Genomic DNA, 20,396 nt, shown 5'->3' on the forward strand with positions numbered 1-20,396 from the left:
GCATAAAATGCATTATTTCTTTTCTGTAATTTTGTTTGTCTATTGTAATATTGTTGATTCTTTATTTTATTCTATTTTCTATAGCAATATTATGTTTTTTTATCTGGAACCTTTGATATCTTTGAAGGTTTGGTTTGGTTTGATATGGTATATGTTTTTAGGCGTATGTGTCAAAGTCAATCGCTCTGTCCTTTAAATGCAAAGATTTTTTTGATTTTTTTTAGCAATTACATTAGTTAAGGTAAAGTGACAAATGTTTGGCCCTTTTGAAATTTCAAATGACCCCTTAAGGAATAGTTCACCCAAAAATGAAAAAATCATTTAAAGTAATCATTTACTCACCCTCAAACCTGTATGAGTTTCTTTCTTCTACTGAACACAAAAGAATATATTTTGAAGAATATAATCAAACAGTTGATGGACCCCAATGACTTCCATATGGGGGGAAAATACAATGGACGTCAATGGGGTCCATCAACTGTTTGGTTATCGCCATTCATCAAAAAAAATATTTTGTGTTCAGTAGAAGAAAGAAATTCATAAAGGTTTGAAACAACTTGGAAGTGAGTAAATGATGACAAAGTTTAATTTTTGGGCGAACTATTCCTTTAAAGGGGTGGTTTATTATGATTTCACTTTTCTAACTTTAGTTAGTGTGTAATGTTGCTGTTTGAGTATAAACAACATATGCAAAGTTACAATGCTCAAAGTTCAAAGCAAAGGGAGATATTTTCTTTTAAAGAAATTGCTTTTTAAGGACTATACAACAAACGGCTGGTAGGGACTACACGACATTCCTCCCGGGTTAGTGACATGACCAACCCTAGAATTTACATAAACCCCGCCCCTGGGAACTCGATTTATAGATTATCAATGACTAGAAGATATACTACACATAAGCAACATAAATTCATCAACTAACCATTCAGAAATGTCCTGTTGCATCTACATGTTGTCACTTATTCTTGGGTCTCTCCATCATTGTCTGACTCCGGTTTGAACATAAAAGGCTAAAAGTTTTTGGAATTTTCAGTGTTTTAACATGCTAAAAAGTCTCAATTTTAACATGCTATATAAACATATCTATGGGGTATTTTGAGCTAGAACTTCATATATACCCTCTGGGGACATCAGAGACTTATTTTACATCTTGTGAAAAGGGCATTATATTTAAGAAGTTATCATGGCATGTACACTGAGAATAAGAACAGTCTCAGACCCTATTCACTATGAAAAAGGATGCAAAAACAATGAATGGTGACTGAGGCTTACATTAAGCCAAACATCTCATTTTGTGTTCCACTGAAGAAATAAAGTCATGCATGTTTAGTAAATGTTGACAATTGTCATTTTGAGTGAACTGTTCCTTTAAAACACACATGCGCGTGATGCTTCGGCAGGCGGCGCTATTTTCTAACTGTAAGAGATTATTCCAGATAGACATTAGACAAGCAGGGGGAGTGGACAGAGTCTGGGTTATTGTTGAGCACGAACCGGTTTGTTCATGTAACATGAATTTGTGCGATGGCGAAAATGTAGAGAATCGACGGGATGAGCAGATTGCGCAGCCTTGAACCCAGTGCGTGCAAATCGTCTACATCTGTGTGGGATCTTGAACTGTAAACAATAGAGCCACAAAGCGCTCGCGAGCGTGCTGCACCCAAAACCAAGTTTCGTGGCGGCATAAATGGATATAGTCTCAAGGGTTTTCGATTGTTGTTTTGCATCCTGTAGATGTAAATATTTTAACGTCAACTTGAACTGCGTCGTTTGCACGCGCGACGTCATGCAGTGGATGAGTGTACAAGGGAGATGAATCGAGGTCAGATGAAAGGGAATAACAAAGAGAACCTGCTCTGCAGTCTCGCGAGCAACCATTAGCGGAAGCGGCACGTTGTTGTAGTGTTTGACATTCGAACTTCGCATTGTCGCTCGAGACGGGTTTGAGCCGAGGCACAGTAACCGACGGTTAGCCATTTTGGCGTATTTTTACCGGCTAAAAATCTGTTACGCGAGAGACATTTAGTTTCTCACTTGATTTCCGCCGGCTAAACGTTATTTCAAATACTGAGCACGCGCGTTTGGGGAATTACCGGTTAAACCTGGAGTTGGCCGTTGGTTATTCACCAATAACTGAAGATGACGACGACGACGCTTAACATTATGGTAAGTTTTTGTCTTAAATGTGCTGAAAAAACGGCCGTTTGTAAAACTAAACGGGGCCGTGACTAATATTTATTTATTTACTAACGTTAGCAGTTAACCTTGGTTTTAGCAGCTTTTTGGTCAACACCAGATATAAGAGGAAATAGACTCACTTAAAGGGATAACGTAGTTCATCTAAAAATTAATTAATTCTCTCGTCAAGATTATGTCGGTTCAACCCCTTATGACTTAATTTCGTCTGTGTAATAAGTTACTGAAGAAAGACATTACGAAAAGTTGCTGTTAGTTTTTTTTTCATGATTGTGAATGGAGACTGGTTTTATTATAAAAGTATCATAAAAACTAGTCCACACGACTCTTGGGATAACTTGTAACGTTATTCCAATTATTTTCTGTAGTCTTATGATAATTATGAGAGACATAATGACGTTTGTTTAATGAAGCTGATTTTGAGGCTTGACATCTTGATTCGCCACTCATTTCCAGTCATTGCATGTGGAAAAATTGGCCAGTACATTCTTCAGTAGTCTATTTAACTTTGTGTTCCTCAAAGGAAAATTTAAAAAGTCATCACTATTTTATTTTATTTGAAACTGTAGACTGTATGGTGTTCACACATGGTGAGGGGTGAATCTAATTTACTAATCCCGCAACATATGTTCACTGTACTGAAGATAGATACTGCTTGTTCACTGTCTTGAAGGATTTACTTCAAACGATTTGTTAAATATACAAAAAAGCAAAGATGTAAGTTACCTTAGTTGTTTACATTTAAATAGAATATATATTTTATAAATTAGCTAGTTGGGAAATCCATTAACAAAAAGAATTTGCTTTAAATGTCAAAAATCAAAGAGTTACTTCCTCCTACTCTATCTTTATCTCGTAGTTTCAGTATGACTGGTCTATTTTTATGTTAATAAACGTTACATCCTTGCTATTTAGTAAGCGAGAGGAAACCCGTAACCTCATTTGAACTGGTTAATATTTGCTTGGTTTTGGAAAACCCATTGCAATGTGTAGAAGCAGACTTTTAAGTTGAGTGTAAATTTGTTAACTCTGGCTAACCACCTTGGTTAAAGTATATTTTATCTCTTTCAGTGAATCGGGTGCAAGGGTTAAACTTTGTGCCCTGGCATGACCTAAGAGTCGAAAGTGATCATCACAGTTATCGTGGGCTATTGCCCTGCCCCCTCAGGAGACCCCCTATGTGGATTGAATACACCCCACAGTTTTTCACAGGATGGATGAGCTGGATGTGAGGTCTCCTTTTTATCATCAACGTGTTTTGATCTGTGCATGGATCCTGCGTTACTTTTATCACCAAGGACTTCCTGTGCTCCTCTCCACCACTTTAGTTAGCAAGAGCATTGACTTTATTTGAATTGCTGTTTTGAGAGGAGGGAGGTTTGAGTTTCCACATCATTATCATATATTTATACTGCCTTTTTTTCCATGCATGGATAGCATGTAAAGTTTAACCTGACTTTTCACTCCACTGGGTGGAGAAATGTCAGAAAATCTCAGCAACAAGATGGTTAAGTTCCTTCCCCCCCCTTCGAAGAATGTCAACGGCTCCAGCTCAGACACGATGGTGGGTGAGCGTCTTGGTGTCGAGGTCCGCCGTCGCCACCACACAATGGAGCGGGAACTGCAGCATCGTTTTTTCCGTCGCAGCGTCATCAACGACTCCAATGCTACTGCGCTGGAACTGCCCAGCAAGAACGCAATCCTACCCATCTCAACGGACTCCCATGCTCTTGTTTGCGAACCACCTGCCCTGGAAACCAAAGCCGCTTCTGTGGCCACACAAGCTAAAGTGTTGGTTGCACCAGAAAAGAAGGCGGCTGCCTGTGTGGAGACTGCCGTAGAGTCAAAGCCAGTGTCGATTGCAAATGCCGGACAGCTTCTTTCTGCAGAATTACCAAGTTTGGCTGCTGAGCTGAAGTCTGGAGATAGTGTTGACGTGAAACAAGAGGATGAGAAAGAGGACAATGAAGAAAGTAAAGAGAAGGCACGAGTAGAGGCAGAGTTACGGGATGCTAAGAAGGAGCAGGATGATATTGAGGAAGTTGAGACAAATGCAGTTGGGACGTCGCCGGATGGCCGTTTCTTAAAGTTTGATATTGAAATAGGACGTGGCTCTTTCAAGACCGTCTACAAGGGTCTGGATACTGAAACCACGGTGGAGGTAGCATGGTGTGAGTTACAGGTATGTTTCTTGTATTTGTGAAACTAGGCCTAGTTGTTTCTTTAAATGAGGCCAATTCACACAGAACCGACAGACGGCAACAGACACACTTCGTGTTTTGTCGGATCAGTGTGTTACCCCAGTTGGAGTCTGTTGGCGTCTGTCTGAGCTGGGTTTCACTGATTGAACATGCTGAATCTGAATTAGAAATGTCTGAGAAGTGACATGCTGTAATCTGGTGATTGTCGCCGTTGGTCTGCATCTGTTGGTGCAGTGTGAATTGGCCATTAGCCCCCATGCCCCCACCCACCCACTTTTTTTCAGCCAGCCACTTTTTCCATTCACTTTTCTCATAGGGCTTTTAAAAAAGTCTTCATTAAACCATTATAAGCTATGAACCAATCCAACCAGCTAGGAGGTGAATCACAACACTACAAGCTTTGATTTGAAGCAAAAAAAAGGGATTTAAAATTGGGATAAAAAGACAAAGGTACAAGACTAATCAATGGCTCATGAAGTCCCATGAAGTATTGCGAATGACATTATCAAATTAGATACTAGTGAAAATTCACAATTCTCTATTGCAATTTCAATACCACATCTACTAGTCTAACTAATATAAATTTAAAAGATTATTAAAGACAAGTAAACTGTCAGTAATAAAATAAGAACAAATAATAAAATGACAAGCAAAAGCACAAATAAATACAATCTAACAAAGATATAAATTAAATAAACAGTACTTTTCAGGTTTTTCAGGTACTGTACACATGCGTTATACACATCAGTTTATTCATACTGTACGCATGCTTTACTTTCTCAGCTGTTTACGCTCACTTACACATAACCGACTATGTTTAGTACTAGGATACTCACTATTTTTTGACAATTTTGTGTGAATTCGTCTGCTCAAGTACAAGAAGACGTGAAGGAGAGCTCAGTTTAGTATTCACACGCTGTCTGAGGCGCGCTTTTTGGGCGCGCACTTCAGACGTTTGTTCAAGTTCATGCATTGTTAGGATTCATAAAAATGTTACCGGCCAACTGGCGATTGACACTTTTATATACTCTCCAACGCCGATATTTACTTGCATTTGGCGCTTGGCTAGTGTTAATTTTATATCTCAAGATTCAACCCTCTATAATGCAAGTAAATCACTTGCATATGTGACCAAATTTCACATTAGGTGACTAAAATTTCTTTAATTAGCCAATGATTTGACTACTTAAAGCTCGAATGGACAATTTTACTCAAATTTGTTAAAATGCCCATCTTGGCGGGTATCCTAGTAAACGTAGTCGGTTATGTGTTAAGTGAATGTAAACGGTCGAGAAACACAGTGCATGTGTAACAGTGTCAGTGATACTGGATCTGTGCATTGTCTTAAAGTGACAACAGCCTAATATTCTTGCTGCTGGGCAATTCCATGCAAATGTCAACCTTGCCATGAAAAAATAAAGTTATTATCAAAACCCTTTCTAAGTTGTCCATTTAGGTCTACAATATACTGTATTAATGTGCTGCATCAAAAATTAAGAAAATTGCCTTGTTTTTCCACCACATATGACATATTTTCGGTGCTGATGCGTTCATGTAACATGTAAGGGTGACGCTGCAAATAACGCACCTAAAAGCTGTCACAAAGAACCAGCAAAAGTAATGATTATGAATATGTAAAATATAGCAAGGAGACATTTTAATTGTTTATTAATAAACAAGTGTGTTCTGTGTCAGTGTCGGCTGCAAAGGTGAAGTTGACGATGCTGACTCGCGATCTTCGCAGTAGTGAACGCACCAGAGAGAAATGCACATTTCATACAGATTACATAAGCAGAGAGCAGTCTGTTTTCTTTTGTTTTGAATTGTTTTATTTAAAAGTAGACATTTCAAGCTTTCTATAGATATATTTCTCAGGTCTATGAGGCAAGTAGGCCTACCTTATACGCTGAGTTTCGGTAAATTTATGAGACGAGCTCCAGTTTACGCGCCGGCGCCTCTGTGTTCTGATTATATTGTCTGCTATTTATTTTTTATTTATTAAGTCCAGGCAATTGGTTGATGAAACATTGATTAAAATTAAGATGCAATTAATACAAAATGAAATTCACTTTAAAGAAAGGCTTTCTACAAAAACAAACTTAATGAAGTGGTTAAAATCATGTCTGCACTCCATTTGTCTCCCGTCCCGATATATTGCCCATCTTATGATCTTACTCATGCTGTTCACTTTTCATATAATCAATATAGATGAAATGAAATACAATTATTTTATTTAAACATAAATATGAAACTAAATGCGTTTTCTTTAATGAATGTTGGAGCGGGATTTGAGCGACGCCGTCTTACCGGTGAGCATGTGGGGGGGGGAGAGGTACGATTTTCGAACAATCATCGAATATAATTTTTTGCTTGAAATGTCAATCCTTAATATTTGGTGTTTTAAATGCCTTGCTTGAGGTCTTGTGAAAGTTTTAAAGCAGTCTTTTAGTGCCGCTTTCAGAGTGGTCACGTCCGTAACAGAGAACTGTCACGTCCGTAATAGGGGTGGAACGGCACACAGAAGTCACGGTTCGGTTCATACCTCGGTTCAGAGTCAGACATCACGGTTCGGTACGATTTCGGTACAATGGAGGGAAAAGCAAAACAAAAATGCAGAAGGCATTGTATTTTTTAAATAAGTTTTATTAATAAAGGCATAGAACCAGTTTATTTGTAGTGCACTGACAATAGTTTTATATAATTAGTTTATTAATTAAATTAATAAAAAGACAAAAAGACCTTGCGATATGTTTGGTAATTGTACCTAAATTAATTTAAAATTAATTTGCTATATTTCAGATCAATATATTTGTTTTCCTTAATTTTAATTAACATTATTAATTAACAATGTAACATTATTCTCATCTGAATTATAAATAATTGATTTCTGTATAAAATAATACTACCATTAATAACGCATTCGATTTTCTTTTTTAATCAATGTAGAATGTTTAAGATTAGTGCTCCGAGGACAAGAAATGAAAACCAATGCGATGAATGTCCAAAAGATGGGACCCACAGACTGTTTTGAAATGGAGTTGGATAAATATGTTTTGCTTTTAAAACAGTGTGTGTGTGTGTGTGTGTGTGTGTGTGTGTGTGTGTGTGTGTGTGTGTGTGTGTGTGTGTGTGTGTGTGTGTGTGTGTGTGTGTGTGTGTGTGTGTGTGTGTGTGTGTGTGTGTGTGTGTGTGTGTGTGTGTGTGTGAGAGAGATTTTGGTTGGGTGACAGTTGTAGGTTACAGTTTGACAAGAGTTTACAGTGTGACAAAAGCACAATGTTGTGTTTTATTGCGAGTGTACACAAATATAAGTAAACACTTTGCAGGTTTAATGATCTGTATGAACAAAATGACGGAGTATGTTTTTTATGTTTCCACTGTTCGATCGCGGCCGCGCCTCTCTCTCTCTCACACACACACACAAACACACACACTCCAGCATTGCAATCTTGACATCGCAGCCTGTTCATTATGTGGTCACACCAAACGCGAATAGAGCGTTAAATTCGCGTCTATCGCGTCTAGTTCGATGCTAGTCCAAAGCGAATAGGACGCGCGTATAAAGCCAACGTTTGAAGTGAACGCGCGTCCAGAGCAAAGCCGATGGTACAGATTATGTGTCCCTAAAGAACCCGCGTTCTAACAGTAGTTCCGCATTACATTAATTAATTTCCACGCGAGTTTTATTTATTTTTATACCGTGTATTCTCCGTGTAAATTCGTGCACCGAACCGTGACGCCCATACCGTTTCGGTTCGGTACGAATACATGTACCGTTCCACCCCTAGTCCGTAACATTATTTTTTCCTCATAAATGCGAACACGAAAAATAAAATGAAATGAATATTTTATGTTCTGTGGAGAGCCAACCCTTCTGCATCCGGTGGGTAGTATTACTTCTGTTTTGCGCAGTGTAATTCACAGAATTACAAAAAAATACACCTAAAAGTTAAAGATTTTTTTTGTAACGCATGTGTATTTCCCTCATATTAAATGCAAAACGCATGTGTAGACTGATATATTTCTAATGTCTGGACTCCTTTATTAAGGGAGTATGTATATATAAACAGACGTTTCAATATATTGGTATTAAATGCATTTTCTGAGAATTTATATTTCGAGTTTTGACTGCAAATGTCACGTCCATAACGCTGGAATTGCCCTGATGTTTTTAATGTTAATCAAACAACAAATGACTCACTGCAACAAAAAAAAAATCACTCACTGCTCTTGACTGAATAAATTTAGTAACTTTAATAAGGATGCATCTATATTTAATTTATATAGTGAAGACTATGCAGTGTTATTTTACATTTTCATTACTAGATCTACCTGAAAAACCTGAGAGTACTATTTCATTTGTATATTTTTTCTATTGTGTGTTTATTTGTGCTATTGCTTGTAGTTTGCTCATTTGTTCTTATTTTATTACAGACTGTTTACTTCTCTTTAATAATGTTTAAAATTTATATTTTATCTTTATTTTGTTTATATAGATTTTTTTCCTCTCATTTGCATTGTTCTTGCATTCTATGTAAAAAGTCTGGCGATTAAAATAAAGGGTGTCACAGCTTTTGACCGCTACTAGGATAACAAAGTGCAACACTTGATTCAGTTAGCACTCTTGATCTGTCTGCTGATGGTGGTAAATCACTATCTGATTTGCTTATTCAGGCCTCTAGATTAAATATTATCTCATTCTCTTAAACCTACTACCCCTTCGTAAGGTCTTTCCGGTACAGCACCTTGAAATGACAGTCTTATGACTAGTTTGATTTTAAGTTAAATGCTCCACCTACACCTTTCCAAGTGATGTGTCATCAGTTGGAATTGTTTAATTTTGTGTTCTAATCTCTACAAAAAGGAAGGCACTTTTACTAGTCCTATTGTCACAGTCACACCTCTGAAACGTCTCACCTCTGAAGCGTCTCTCAATACACACACCCCTGACACTTAACCCATCTGGCATTTGGCCTGTGTTTTTATAGCTGTTGTCATCTTTGGCCATAGCCCCGGCATTGTAATATCATCCTTGAAAAGAAAGTTCTCATTTTCTAATTGGGTTATTTTAGACCACCAGGTGTGTAAGTGGTGTGACATGCAGTAAATCATAGTTAGTGTTTGTTTAAAGTGTACTTTGGGACAGTCTAATTGCTGTGGAAGCCTGTTTGTTGTCAGAGTAAAAAAATTAAACTGCAACTCTATTTTACATTGTGACTATTCTTGAAATTTGTATCTTGCAGTTGTGAATTTACACTACCATTTAAAAGTTTGGGGTTGGTAAGATTTTTAAATGTTTTTCAAATAAGTCTCTTAGCTCACAAAGGCTGCTGTTATTTGATTTGTTTGTTTTTTAAACGCTAATATTGTGTAGGACTGGGTTAAAAATCTAGATTTCTTGATTTGAATTGATTCTCATTTTGAAGAACATCGATTCTTAAATCTCATTTAGTCAATCTTTTAGTGTGCTGTTTTCAGTTGAACAAAACTTTGTAGCACACCTCCCATCCAATAATTCGCAATAAGCTTTTGTGTTTTGTTACTTCTGATAAGAAACAGTCTCAGCTTTCAAATTCTGTCATTTGTGTCGACAGAAAAAAAATCAGTTTTATTATGAAATTCAAACAATAAATACAGTTTTGGCTCTCTTTAATGTGGCGCGACAGATCGCTGTAGCGCCTCAGTTCAAGAGAAGCAGCAGCATCAGAGCACAAATTAAATGATCGTCTCTTCCTACTAGATACAGCACAACATAAAGTCTACAGTCATTTTCAAAAAAAAAAAATATTCTAAATCATTTTTTCTAATAGTTTATGAACCATGAGAAACATGAGCTTTTTTACTGTATGCTATGGCATAATTACACAATGAATTGAATACATCCTTGTAATCATTCTGCTTTTATTGGTTTATGATGTGATAAAAGCATGAGTAATCGCGGTGAGGTGTGCTTGCACAAGAGAGCATAAGAGATACTGACGCTGGCAGACCACGTAGCAAAAGCACCTCTGCCGGAAAATCATTGGCTCTTAAGTTGTGACCCACTTAAAAGTATTATATACTTTTACATTTTATTCTTTTTATTAAATAGTAGTTTTCTATGTATTGATGTGCCACATAAAGGTGCGATTTCAAAAGTAGGTCAAGTTTAACCACCAAAGCAATTGTGTAATCTGCATAAAGTATGGTGAGCTTTACTGCCAAGGCTTGACTGCTGCTGCTCTCCACCCCCTGCCGCCTCTTCTCTTGCAGAATGATGACGAGGCAGCACCACGTGAGTTGCTGTTCTCCTGCTCATGCCCCTCAGGCGTAGCCAGCTCCATTTGAAACAAAAGCCTCTCTCTAGCTTTCAGCCTCTTTACATCACTTTCTCGCATTTCATGTCTCACTGTCCCTATTTTTATCTCTCGCCCTGTCTTGTGCGACACAGCGGTATGTGTTCTAAGCTGCACTGCTGCAGAAAAGAGAAGGGCCTGTATATCTCCCTCAGAATGCCATCTGTCTTTAGCTCTTTATGCTAAACTCAGGGATGTTCCCCTCCCACATTTCCCTCCTTTCTCGCATGCTAAACGCATTTGAACAATATGTAGGTCACCACAAAAAGAAAATGAAAATGGATGTCAGATGCTTCTCTTTACAGAAGTTCCCTCTAAGCCTCCAATTCAATAAACCAATATCTAGTCTATTTAGCTAGGTAACGAAGTCATCGTTGCAAGTGCATATTACTGACTTTCAAGTGACTGCTTGAGTTTCACCTGAATTGTCCTGCATTTGCCTTTCTCCCTGCATTTGATCCCTTTAATGGACCCCTGTAAATCCATTTAGCCTTCAATACAGTATCCTTAATCTATTTAAAGATATCTTTTCCCAGTTTACATGATTTGTACTTGGTACATTTACAAATATTTTATTGTTATTTTAAATGTAATTATTTGTATAGAATAGTTGTTTAATAAATTATAGATATTATTTATGTAAAACTTAAGCTAAGTTTAATTTAGTTCTGGGCTTTGTGTTCCCATGAGTAGTTCATGAGCTTTGTTTATTGTTCTCGCGTGTGTGTGTGTGTTGTTTTTAAAGGGAAAATTAATTCTTTTCAGTAAGGATGCATTAAATTCAGCAAAAGTGACAATGTTTTTGCTAAAATGTAAAAGTCTTTACTATTAAATGGTAATAAAAATAACAAATAGATGCTGTTCTTTTGAACTTTCTATTCATCAAATAATCCGGATATCACAGTTTCCACAAAATATTAAAGGGATAGTTCACCCAAAAATGACAATTCTGTGATCACTTACTCACACTTATGTTGTTTCCGAACCTGTATGACTTTCTTTCTTCTGCTGAACACAAAAGAAGATATTTAAAGGAATGTTGGTAATCAAACAGTTGGCGGCTAAAAAAAATACTATGGAAGTCAATGGCTACCATCAGCTGTCCAACATTCTTTAAAATATATTTTCGTGTTCAACAGAACAAAGAAACTTAGACAGGTGTGGAACAACATACGGGTTTTTCCCTTCAATCAACATTCAGCTTCGCATTACAGGAAAGAATTAATTTAAAAATATATATTAAAATAGAAAACAACTATTTTATTTTAAATGATATACAAATTAAGTGTATTTTTTTTTTAGCTAATATCCCTGATGAGCATAAGGGACTTCTTTCAAAAACAAAATCTTACTGGCCCCAAACATTTAGACTTCTTTTTTTACTTCCTTAATGTAACATTATAGTCATTTTAGATGGGAAATAAGCCCATGCAGATTCTAACAAAAAATGTTCATGAAGCATGTGACCCCCATGAGATCACTGATTAACAATACAGGTTTATAGATGAGTGAATGAATGATCTCCCTGTGCGACCCCTTATAAGCAGTCAGATCTCTGCACTCTATCCCAACCTACTAAACTACGCTGTCAGTTTAATTACACTGAGCAAAATTATAAACGCAACACTTTTGTTTTTGCCCCCATTTTTCATGAGCTGAATTGAGACTTTTTCTATGTGCACAAAAGGCCTATTTCTCTCAAATATTGTTCACAAATCTGTCTAAATCTGTGTTAGTGAGCACTTCTCCTTTGCCGAGATTGCATCCACCTCACAGGTGTGGCATATCAAGATGCTGATTAGACAGCATTATTATTGCACAGGTGTGCCTTAGGCTGGCCACAATAAAAGGCCACTCTGAAGGCCTTTTATGTACATAGAAAAAGTCTTAGATCTTTGAGTTCAGCTCATGAAAAATGGGGGCAAAAACAAAAGTGATGCGTTTATAATTTTGTTCAGTGTAATTGTTAAATGGATTTCTAGGTAATTTGTAGGGCTGTCAAAATTAATGTTTTATTTATTTGTTTTTTTTTTTTCTTCAATTTAATGCGTTAAAAATATTTAATGCAATTAATGCAGAATCCACTTTTTTTTTGTTATCCTTTCCCTGCACTACAGTATATGATCATGCTATCATTTATTCAAGTGCTATTAAACCATTCAAGTACAATAAGACGCCCCCAAAAAAAACTCATCTGTATTTGCGCGCTGTCTGCTCAAGGGGCTCTCTGTAACCAAACACCTGAAACAGACTCACAGAATGCCACTTCAGACAGTTCACCAGTGCCGCATTGAGTTGTCTTTCGTGCTTGAACAGACAACACACTAAACTTTAAAAATTCCCTTTTTGTTGAGTATCCTCATAAGCACAGTCTTTTTGCTAAAAAGTGTTAAATGAGCGTAAGGAGTTGTGAGAAAATAGGATGTCAGATCCACGTTATGTGTGCCATGTCTTAAACTGCGAACTAAAGACAAAGAGAAAATCACTTACTGCTCTTTACTGAATGACTTTTGTAGCTTTAATAAGAATCTATATTAAATTGATAATTTATGCAGTGAAGATTGTGAGTGATTGATTCAGTTTCTGTATATGTATTTACCCGTTAGACCTTCAGTACCTGAAAACCTTAAAGCACTGTTTACAAGGTTACATGGGTCAAAAACAATAGGCTAACTTTTTTGTGGATTTTAGCAGGGCAGTTAAAAATCTGAACCTGGGAAAAAAAAAACTTGGCGTTGAGCCCTGATATATTAATGGCACAGCTAAATGTGATATTTATTACAATGGGTTTATGTGAAGATTGTTTTAAGTTCACTGAAATTAAAAGTTATGTTTTTAAAGCTTATTACCATAAATGTTCAAATTGATATCTCTCAATTATACTGCAATGTTGAATGGCTATAATGGCTAAAATTAAGAGAAAAAAATCCATCTAATAGAGACATCAGTATCAGTACTGGTATCGGTGATACTGGCCTTTTATTTATAGTGCTTACTAGTAAAAAGATGCTATTAAACAAATGTTTAAAGTATAACGTCTTAATGTTGTTCCCAAATTATTTTGTAGATACAATGTGAAAATATTACAATATAAAAAGTGTATTAAAAACTTTAATGTTAGGTGCGAATAAGAAGTACGGTAACTTAAGAAGTTTTTCTTTTTTAGTTTTTTCCCTCTCGGTTGACAGCACTAGTAATTTGTGTTTCAGATCATCTCACTAATCCTAATTCCTTATCCTCTGCCTGAAGTGGTATGTGCCCTTGCACGTGAGTCAGATTCATGCCAGGAGTTTTATCCTCATGCTGGAGTTCAGTGTGCGGTCCGCCCCTTCTCTGGGGAAACGCTCCCACGCTTAGCTGGCCTTGTTCTACAGGCCGTGCACCACATGTTTGGAATAGCCAAAGAGAAAGAGAGAGAAAGTAGGTTTGTCATAGGGTGGGGTGCAAAGCGGAGTCCCCCTTCCTCTAACCCGCATCAATCGGCACTGAATTGGCTTTCTACCGGGCTTCACCCTGTTAAGACGTTGTAAAAAAGACCTCAAATTGTGTTAGTTGAAGTTTTAACCCTAGCTTAGGGTGAATGGCCGTCCCTGCTGGGCTTGACAAAGGCAAACTCACAGCTAAATGTTTCTCATTCTAGAAATGGCAGCTGACCACACCAAATGTAGGTCAACCAAGAAATGCCATTTGAATTGTGTGCATTGTTTTAACTGTAGTCGTACACACAGCAGTTCTATCTACTTGCTGGACTGGGTTTGAGGCAAGTACTTTGCAGTTTCATTGTAGATGATATTATTAGTGCTGCACCATCTACTTTGACTGCGAATGAGGTTTTTGCCGTAGCAGTTTTTCCCCCTCTGTGAAACCATAATTCAAGACAGAAATCTTTTTTTTTCTTTTCTTTTTTTACATCAAAGAAAAGTTAAAGAGGTGTTGAACATGCTTAAAGCAGATAAGGGATGCTGGTGTTTTATAAGAAAGGTGAATCAAATCTGGTTTATGTCTATTTAAATTAAATAATAAAGAAATGGTCAAACTTTTCTTATCAACTGCTTTGGCACTTATTTATCATTCATTTCAAGTTCAGAGGTTTAATCAGGGCTCGACATAAGCAATGGCCCGATGGCCTGGGGCCAGTAAAAGAGTATGTCGGGCAAGTTGATTGGCCAGTCACTGGCCCGCGCGGGCCAGTGACTGGCCATCAGCAAAACAAACAGCAAACGTCATACACAGTGGCGCGAAGAGTGTAATGGTGTGTTCACACCGAACGAGAATAGAGCGTCAAATACGCGTCTATCGCGTCTAGTTAGACGCTTGAACATTCGCTCGAGTTCAAATTTTTCAACTTGCGCGGAAGACATTCGCGGCAAACGCGTCGCCCAATTCGCGTCATTCGCAACGCCCGGCGCGAATGATGCGTCTATTCGCGTCTTTGCATTGACTTTGTATGAAATCTACGCGCGCAAATAATTAAATTCGCGTTCGGTGTGAACACACCATTAGTGTTACTTCAGGTTATTTTAACGTGTTAAAATGTCAAAGAACTACGAGGCTGATACGAGAAAGAGGACATTCCCAGTGTCATGGAAAACACAGTAGGGCCTACACTGGTAGGGATGGGTACCGAAACCCGGTATTAAACGAGCTGGGGGCTGAATTTTGAAAGACCGTTGTATCGATAAGCTCGGACGTTATTGGCTCTGCTGTCGGTAGCTACTGGAGAAATACACGTAGACGGGGTGATCAGACGTTATTGGTTGTTTTTTACCATCTCGCTGAGTCACCAGCCATTTCTGGATATATTAATATTAAACCATAGAGAGAGATCTCTCACGCGGTGCCACAGTGCGCACAGCACGACAGCCCAGCTTAATGAGTGACCACAGAGCAGAGGACAGAACTAAACATTAAAACGTAGCACACTTTAGATCTGTGATATTACTCTGATTTTATTTTAGATTTCGGCTTCCAAAGATTATAGAATATTTGAGGTAAAACCATTAAAAACTAGCCGCATTCTGTCTAGCGCAACTTCCTTCCCATCGCAGCAGTACGCTGCCATTTCACCTTAAAACTAAAACTTTAAGACCGAATCAGCACGATCGGCGATTGTTGTAAAATGCAGTCTCTACTGTTGCTAAATTGCGGGACGCGTTTAATAATAAAAAGAGCTATTAAAAGCACAAAAATCTGCGCAAGAGATGCTGTTCCAAATGCGGCGCGCGCTCCGAAACATACCGTAACGAGACAAGCAAATTACACATTGGGCTTCATGTGCGCGTCTAAACGATCAAATATACACAAAAATATGTCAAAATGACCGCCTTGGAACTCTGATCTACTGGCCCCGGGGGCCAGTGGGGATTTTTTTTTATGTTGAGCCCTGGTTTAATATATAAAATATTTTGAATAAAATGTGATGCACATAAATTATATTATAATGAAAATATTTTTTTTTAGTTCTCCTAGTGTTAAATAAAAAATTTCGCAGAAGTAATTTTTTCTGCCATTAATGTTGATCAGTTTTCCCTTCTCGCAAGTGGAATTTTTTTTTTATTTAAGACGGGTGCCCAATCCTGTTCCTGGATATCTACTTTCCTGCAAAGTTCAGCTCCAACCCTAGTCAAACACAACTGAACCAGCTAATAAAGGTCTTCAGGAGCATTGATAATTACAGTCAGGTGTTTTGGATCAGGATCTCTGCAGTTAGTTAGATCTCCAGTGACACGATTGATGATTGAAGATGTGGTCAAATTGAATGTTTCTGGGCAAAATTCACTCATTTCAATATGAATCTGTGCAATCACGTAAAAGCGAAATATGTCCCTATGTAGATTTCAGTGAAATTTTGCTGACAAAGTTAATATTGTAAAATATGACAATCTTTTTCAGGATCGCAAGTTATCCAAGTCAGAGCGGCAGCGTTTTAAAGAGGAAGCTGGAATGCTGAAAGGTCTTCAGCATCCCAACATAGTACGCTTCTACGACTCCTGGGAGTCATCTTTGAAAGGGAGGAAGTGTATTGTCCTGGTGACTGAACTCATGACATCTGGAACTCTCAAGACGTAAGTGCTTTAATTTGTTCCTGTCATGTTCTCTTTTTTTTTTTTTTTTTTTACCATGTTTGTCTCAGAGCCCACTTGCTATGATTGACTTGTTTTCGGTGCCCTTGTAGGTATCTAAAACGGTTTAAGGAGATGAAGATCAAAGTCCTGCGCAGTTGGTGCCGGCAGATTCTGAAGGGGCTGCACTTCCTTCATACCAGGTCACCTCCCATCATCCACCGGGACCTCAAGTGTGACAACATTTTCATCACTGGACCTACTGGATCAGTCAAGATTGGAGACTTGGGCTTGGCTACCCTCAAGAGAGCCTCCTTTGCCAAGAGTGTCATAGGTACGGCTAAGTATTTGCAACTGTGTTACCGCCTCCAAATCCATTTGAATTGGCCGACTCAGATTTGTGGTTGGGGGAAAAGCAAATCCTTCATTCCGTGTTTCTTTTCTTCCTCTGCTTCTTTTCAAAGCGCGTTTTAATAACAGTGGTGAGAAAGCAGACCACAGCGTTTCCCTGACCGATCGAACCGCAGCAAACCAGGGCTCCCGCTTTATGGAAGTTGTCTCTTGACACCCTCCTTTAGTTTAAATGTAGTTTTTCTCTGGTCTTCTGTCTTCATTGTCACAATTTCAGGTACCCTCAGACAGTGCAAGTAGTTGTGGAGCGGTTGTAGGTATATTGTGACTCGTCTGCAGGGAAACCTGATCTGATCATGGAATAACACTAGAGCTAGAGCTGAGCCCTGGGCTGGCAGGTACCGTGAGTGATCTTTGCTCTGGTTTGGAAATTTGTGGTCTGTTTCTTCAGTCAACCATGATTTAATGATGATGATGCTAATGAATCTGTTCATTTTTTCCCCCCACAAGGAAATGCTTGTTTTCTTTCAGTGTGTCAGTGTCTGGAGCTCAAAGCCTTAAACTCTCTGCTCATCTCCCTCATACTTTTAGCTTTGAGATCTTTGTGTTTTTGTTTTGTTTTGGAAGCCTTAGGCTCTAACTTCAGGTCTCCCCTTATTCTACTTTAAGGATTATTTAATGTACTGCAGTACAGACAGTAAGTACGCAGAAATGAGCCTGGTAAGTCCACCAGTATTATGTGACACATCAGTCTGAATCCATTATAAATATGGGAAGTTTGTCCGTGTGAGACCTTTGTCAATGGGTAACTTGGTGACTAGTTTGCCTGGTGCACAGAACTTCACTTTTCAGTAAGCTTTGGAGTGTGTAACATTTGAAATGCTCAACCTTTTCTTCACAGGTTAACCCAAAGGTAGGACGTTTTTGAAAGGTTTATGTTTTCTATAGCTAGTTCTTCGGTTTGGTCTTGTGATTAAAAGCATAAGGCCCTCTGACCATGGACTCATTTTAACATCCAGTTTGGGCTAACATCTACAAATACATTGATTGTTTGAATTCAGGCTACCTTGTTTAGAGTCATGTAGTCAGTCCAGGCCTTTGAGTGAGTCCTGTGCACCAGTCTGTTTTTTCTCTAACTCATTCCTGCCCTTGAAGGTCTTACATGGAGAAACTTGGGCTTCTTATCACTGCGGTCTAACTGAGGACAGTTTCCCCCTTTTCTTTTTTTTTCTTTTTACTTTTCTATCCCCTTTTTGCTCTCCTTCCCTCTACCTCTCTCTTTTCTCGCAGGTTGTGCCCGAGCGGTCTTCAGCGACAGCATCATCTTCCTCTCACCTCTTCACTGAGAGGGTGTAATAGGGTACTGAGAGAGTTCTGAACCATTCTTTTAATTTAAGGTACCCCTGAGTTCATGGCGCCTGAGATGTATGAGGAGAAGTATGACGAGTCGGTGGATGTGTATGCCTTTGGGATGTGTATGCTGGAGATGGCTACTTCTGAGTACCCGTACTCCGAGTGTCAGAATGCAGCTCAGATCTATCGCAGAGTCACCAGCGTAAGTCCACACTTCACTGGCGGAGGAGAGAGCCCCCGCACACTCATCCTCCCCCTTGTTTGCTGCACTATTTTAGTCTTTTTATCCCTTTTTTGCCCTCTGTGGGGGTGTTTCCTTTCTGCTTTTTTCTCACACAGTGGTAAGTTGGTTTTTTACCTCTACCAGTAAATGCTTAAGTCATGACCTCTCACAAAACCAATACAATATGAAACAAAATGGTAAATGGTACCAGACAGAAATATATGCAAAATTTAGTTTTAGTGATTCAAATGTAGAAGCCTTGAGAAAATCCAGCCTCAAGTTAAAGGGGTCATAAACTGCTTTATTTGTGTGTGTGTGTGTGTGTATATATATATATATATATATATATATATTAAAATATTTATTATTATTAGTTCACTGAGGTCCACTTATAATCTTATCTATTTTTACAAAAAAAAAAATCCTAATTTAGAAGTAATAAGCTATTTTTTATCCTGTTTTTGACCCTCTTTTTAAAACACTCCGTTTTAACAGGCATTCAACAGTTGGAAGTAAATGCCCACTTCTATGATGGGTAACAGTTTTGCATATTAATATAATTTTCAATGTCCTTGCTATTACATGGGTGGAATTGTTTAGAAAACGTCCGATGTTGAAAAATATCTTGTTACATAGTTGAAGAATTTGCCAACAATTTGGAACATTTATGCGTATTACATATGCTTTAGAAGTCTTGGTTGTAATTGACAAATGATAACTTACGGTGTTTGTTGTAAACCGAATTATGAATGTACCATTGTTTGTCACACTGTCGTTCTTATAGGCTATTCATAGTTCATCCTTTTCGATAAAGTAAAAAACGTATGCATTGTCGGTTGCCGTTTTAAATAAAATGAAACGTGTTGTAATATCTTACTGATGTCAAACAAGGTCTCACTCACTGAAGCTTATATTTAGGATTACAGTGAATGGCTTTGATCAAAACAATAACAAAAGCAGCATTCTTTACATGCTTTCTTCCATTTCCGATAATAATCCAACGCATTAACCCCATAAATGCCTAAGCAAAGGAAAGAACAGCAAATCAAAAAAAAAAGGGGGGCTAAAGAGGCGATCGTAGAAGTAGCCATTGATCTTCTGCAGAGGTGGTCTTTCATTGCACTTTGATGTAATAATGTGACAAAATCTGAAACAAGTCGTTTTCTGTTCTTGGTTTATATAAAAGCTGTTTTTGGAATAACAATGAAGTTTTGAGTTCTTAAACTTACAGAATTTTTTTATAGTACAATGACCTCTTATATGTCGAAAAATCAAGTAAAATTTGACTTCTCAATTCATGACCCCTTTAAAGCCATCTTTCTACATATGTGTAATATGATTGTTTCCTGTGCCGTGTTTACAGGGGGTGAAGCCTGGCAGTTTTGACAAAGTGGCTATTCCTGAAGTGAAGGAGATCATTGAGGGTTGCATACGTCAGAATAAAGATGAGAGGTGGGCTGACATTCACAGAACATGAGTGTAGTTGTCACAATGTCTTAAAGCAGGGCCTAAAATTAGCACTCGCCGGTGCCAATAGCCAGTTGGCCGATAACATTTGTAATGTAATCTACACATGTATATATTGAATAAAATACATGCATGTATTTAATAAAACAAGTTTTTTAAACTTGCTTTTTAACGTGTGCTCCCAGCTTGTTTAATTAGGTAATAGAAT

At 37.9% G+C, this 20,396-nt stretch overlaps 1 protein-coding gene across 1 annotated transcript in view; it reads left to right on the forward strand.

Moving 5' to 3' along the window:
• Positions 1 to 1,426: 1,426 nt before the first annotated feature.
• The window catches only part of wnk1a (WNK lysine deficient protein kinase 1a), a 32,554-nt gene continuing 13,584 nt past the window's right edge, over positions 1,427 to 20,396 (forward strand). Inside the window, exons 1-6 of the mRNA XM_056270994.1 lie at positions 1,427 to 2,166; positions 3,268 to 4,378; positions 16,625 to 16,797; positions 16,908 to 17,128; positions 18,543 to 18,700; positions 20,085 to 20,173. Coding sequence (XP_056126969.1) covers positions 3,677 to 4,378; positions 16,625 to 16,797; positions 16,908 to 17,128; positions 18,543 to 18,700; positions 20,085 to 20,173 — 1,343 coding nt within the window. The 5' untranslated portion in view covers positions 1,427 to 2,166; positions 3,268 to 3,676. The remainder of the gene's footprint in view (positions 2,167 to 3,267; positions 4,379 to 16,624; positions 16,798 to 16,907; positions 17,129 to 18,542; positions 18,701 to 20,084; positions 20,174 to 20,396) is intronic.

This window comes from Rhinichthys klamathensis, unplaced genomic scaffold (genome assembly GCF_029890125.1).
Source record: "Rhinichthys klamathensis goyatoka isolate OS25496 unplaced genomic scaffold, OSU_Roscu_1.1 h1tg000310l_1, whole genome shotgun sequence".
Classification (NCBI taxonomy): Eukaryota; Metazoa; Chordata; class Actinopteri; order Cypriniformes; family Leuciscidae; genus Rhinichthys; species Rhinichthys klamathensis.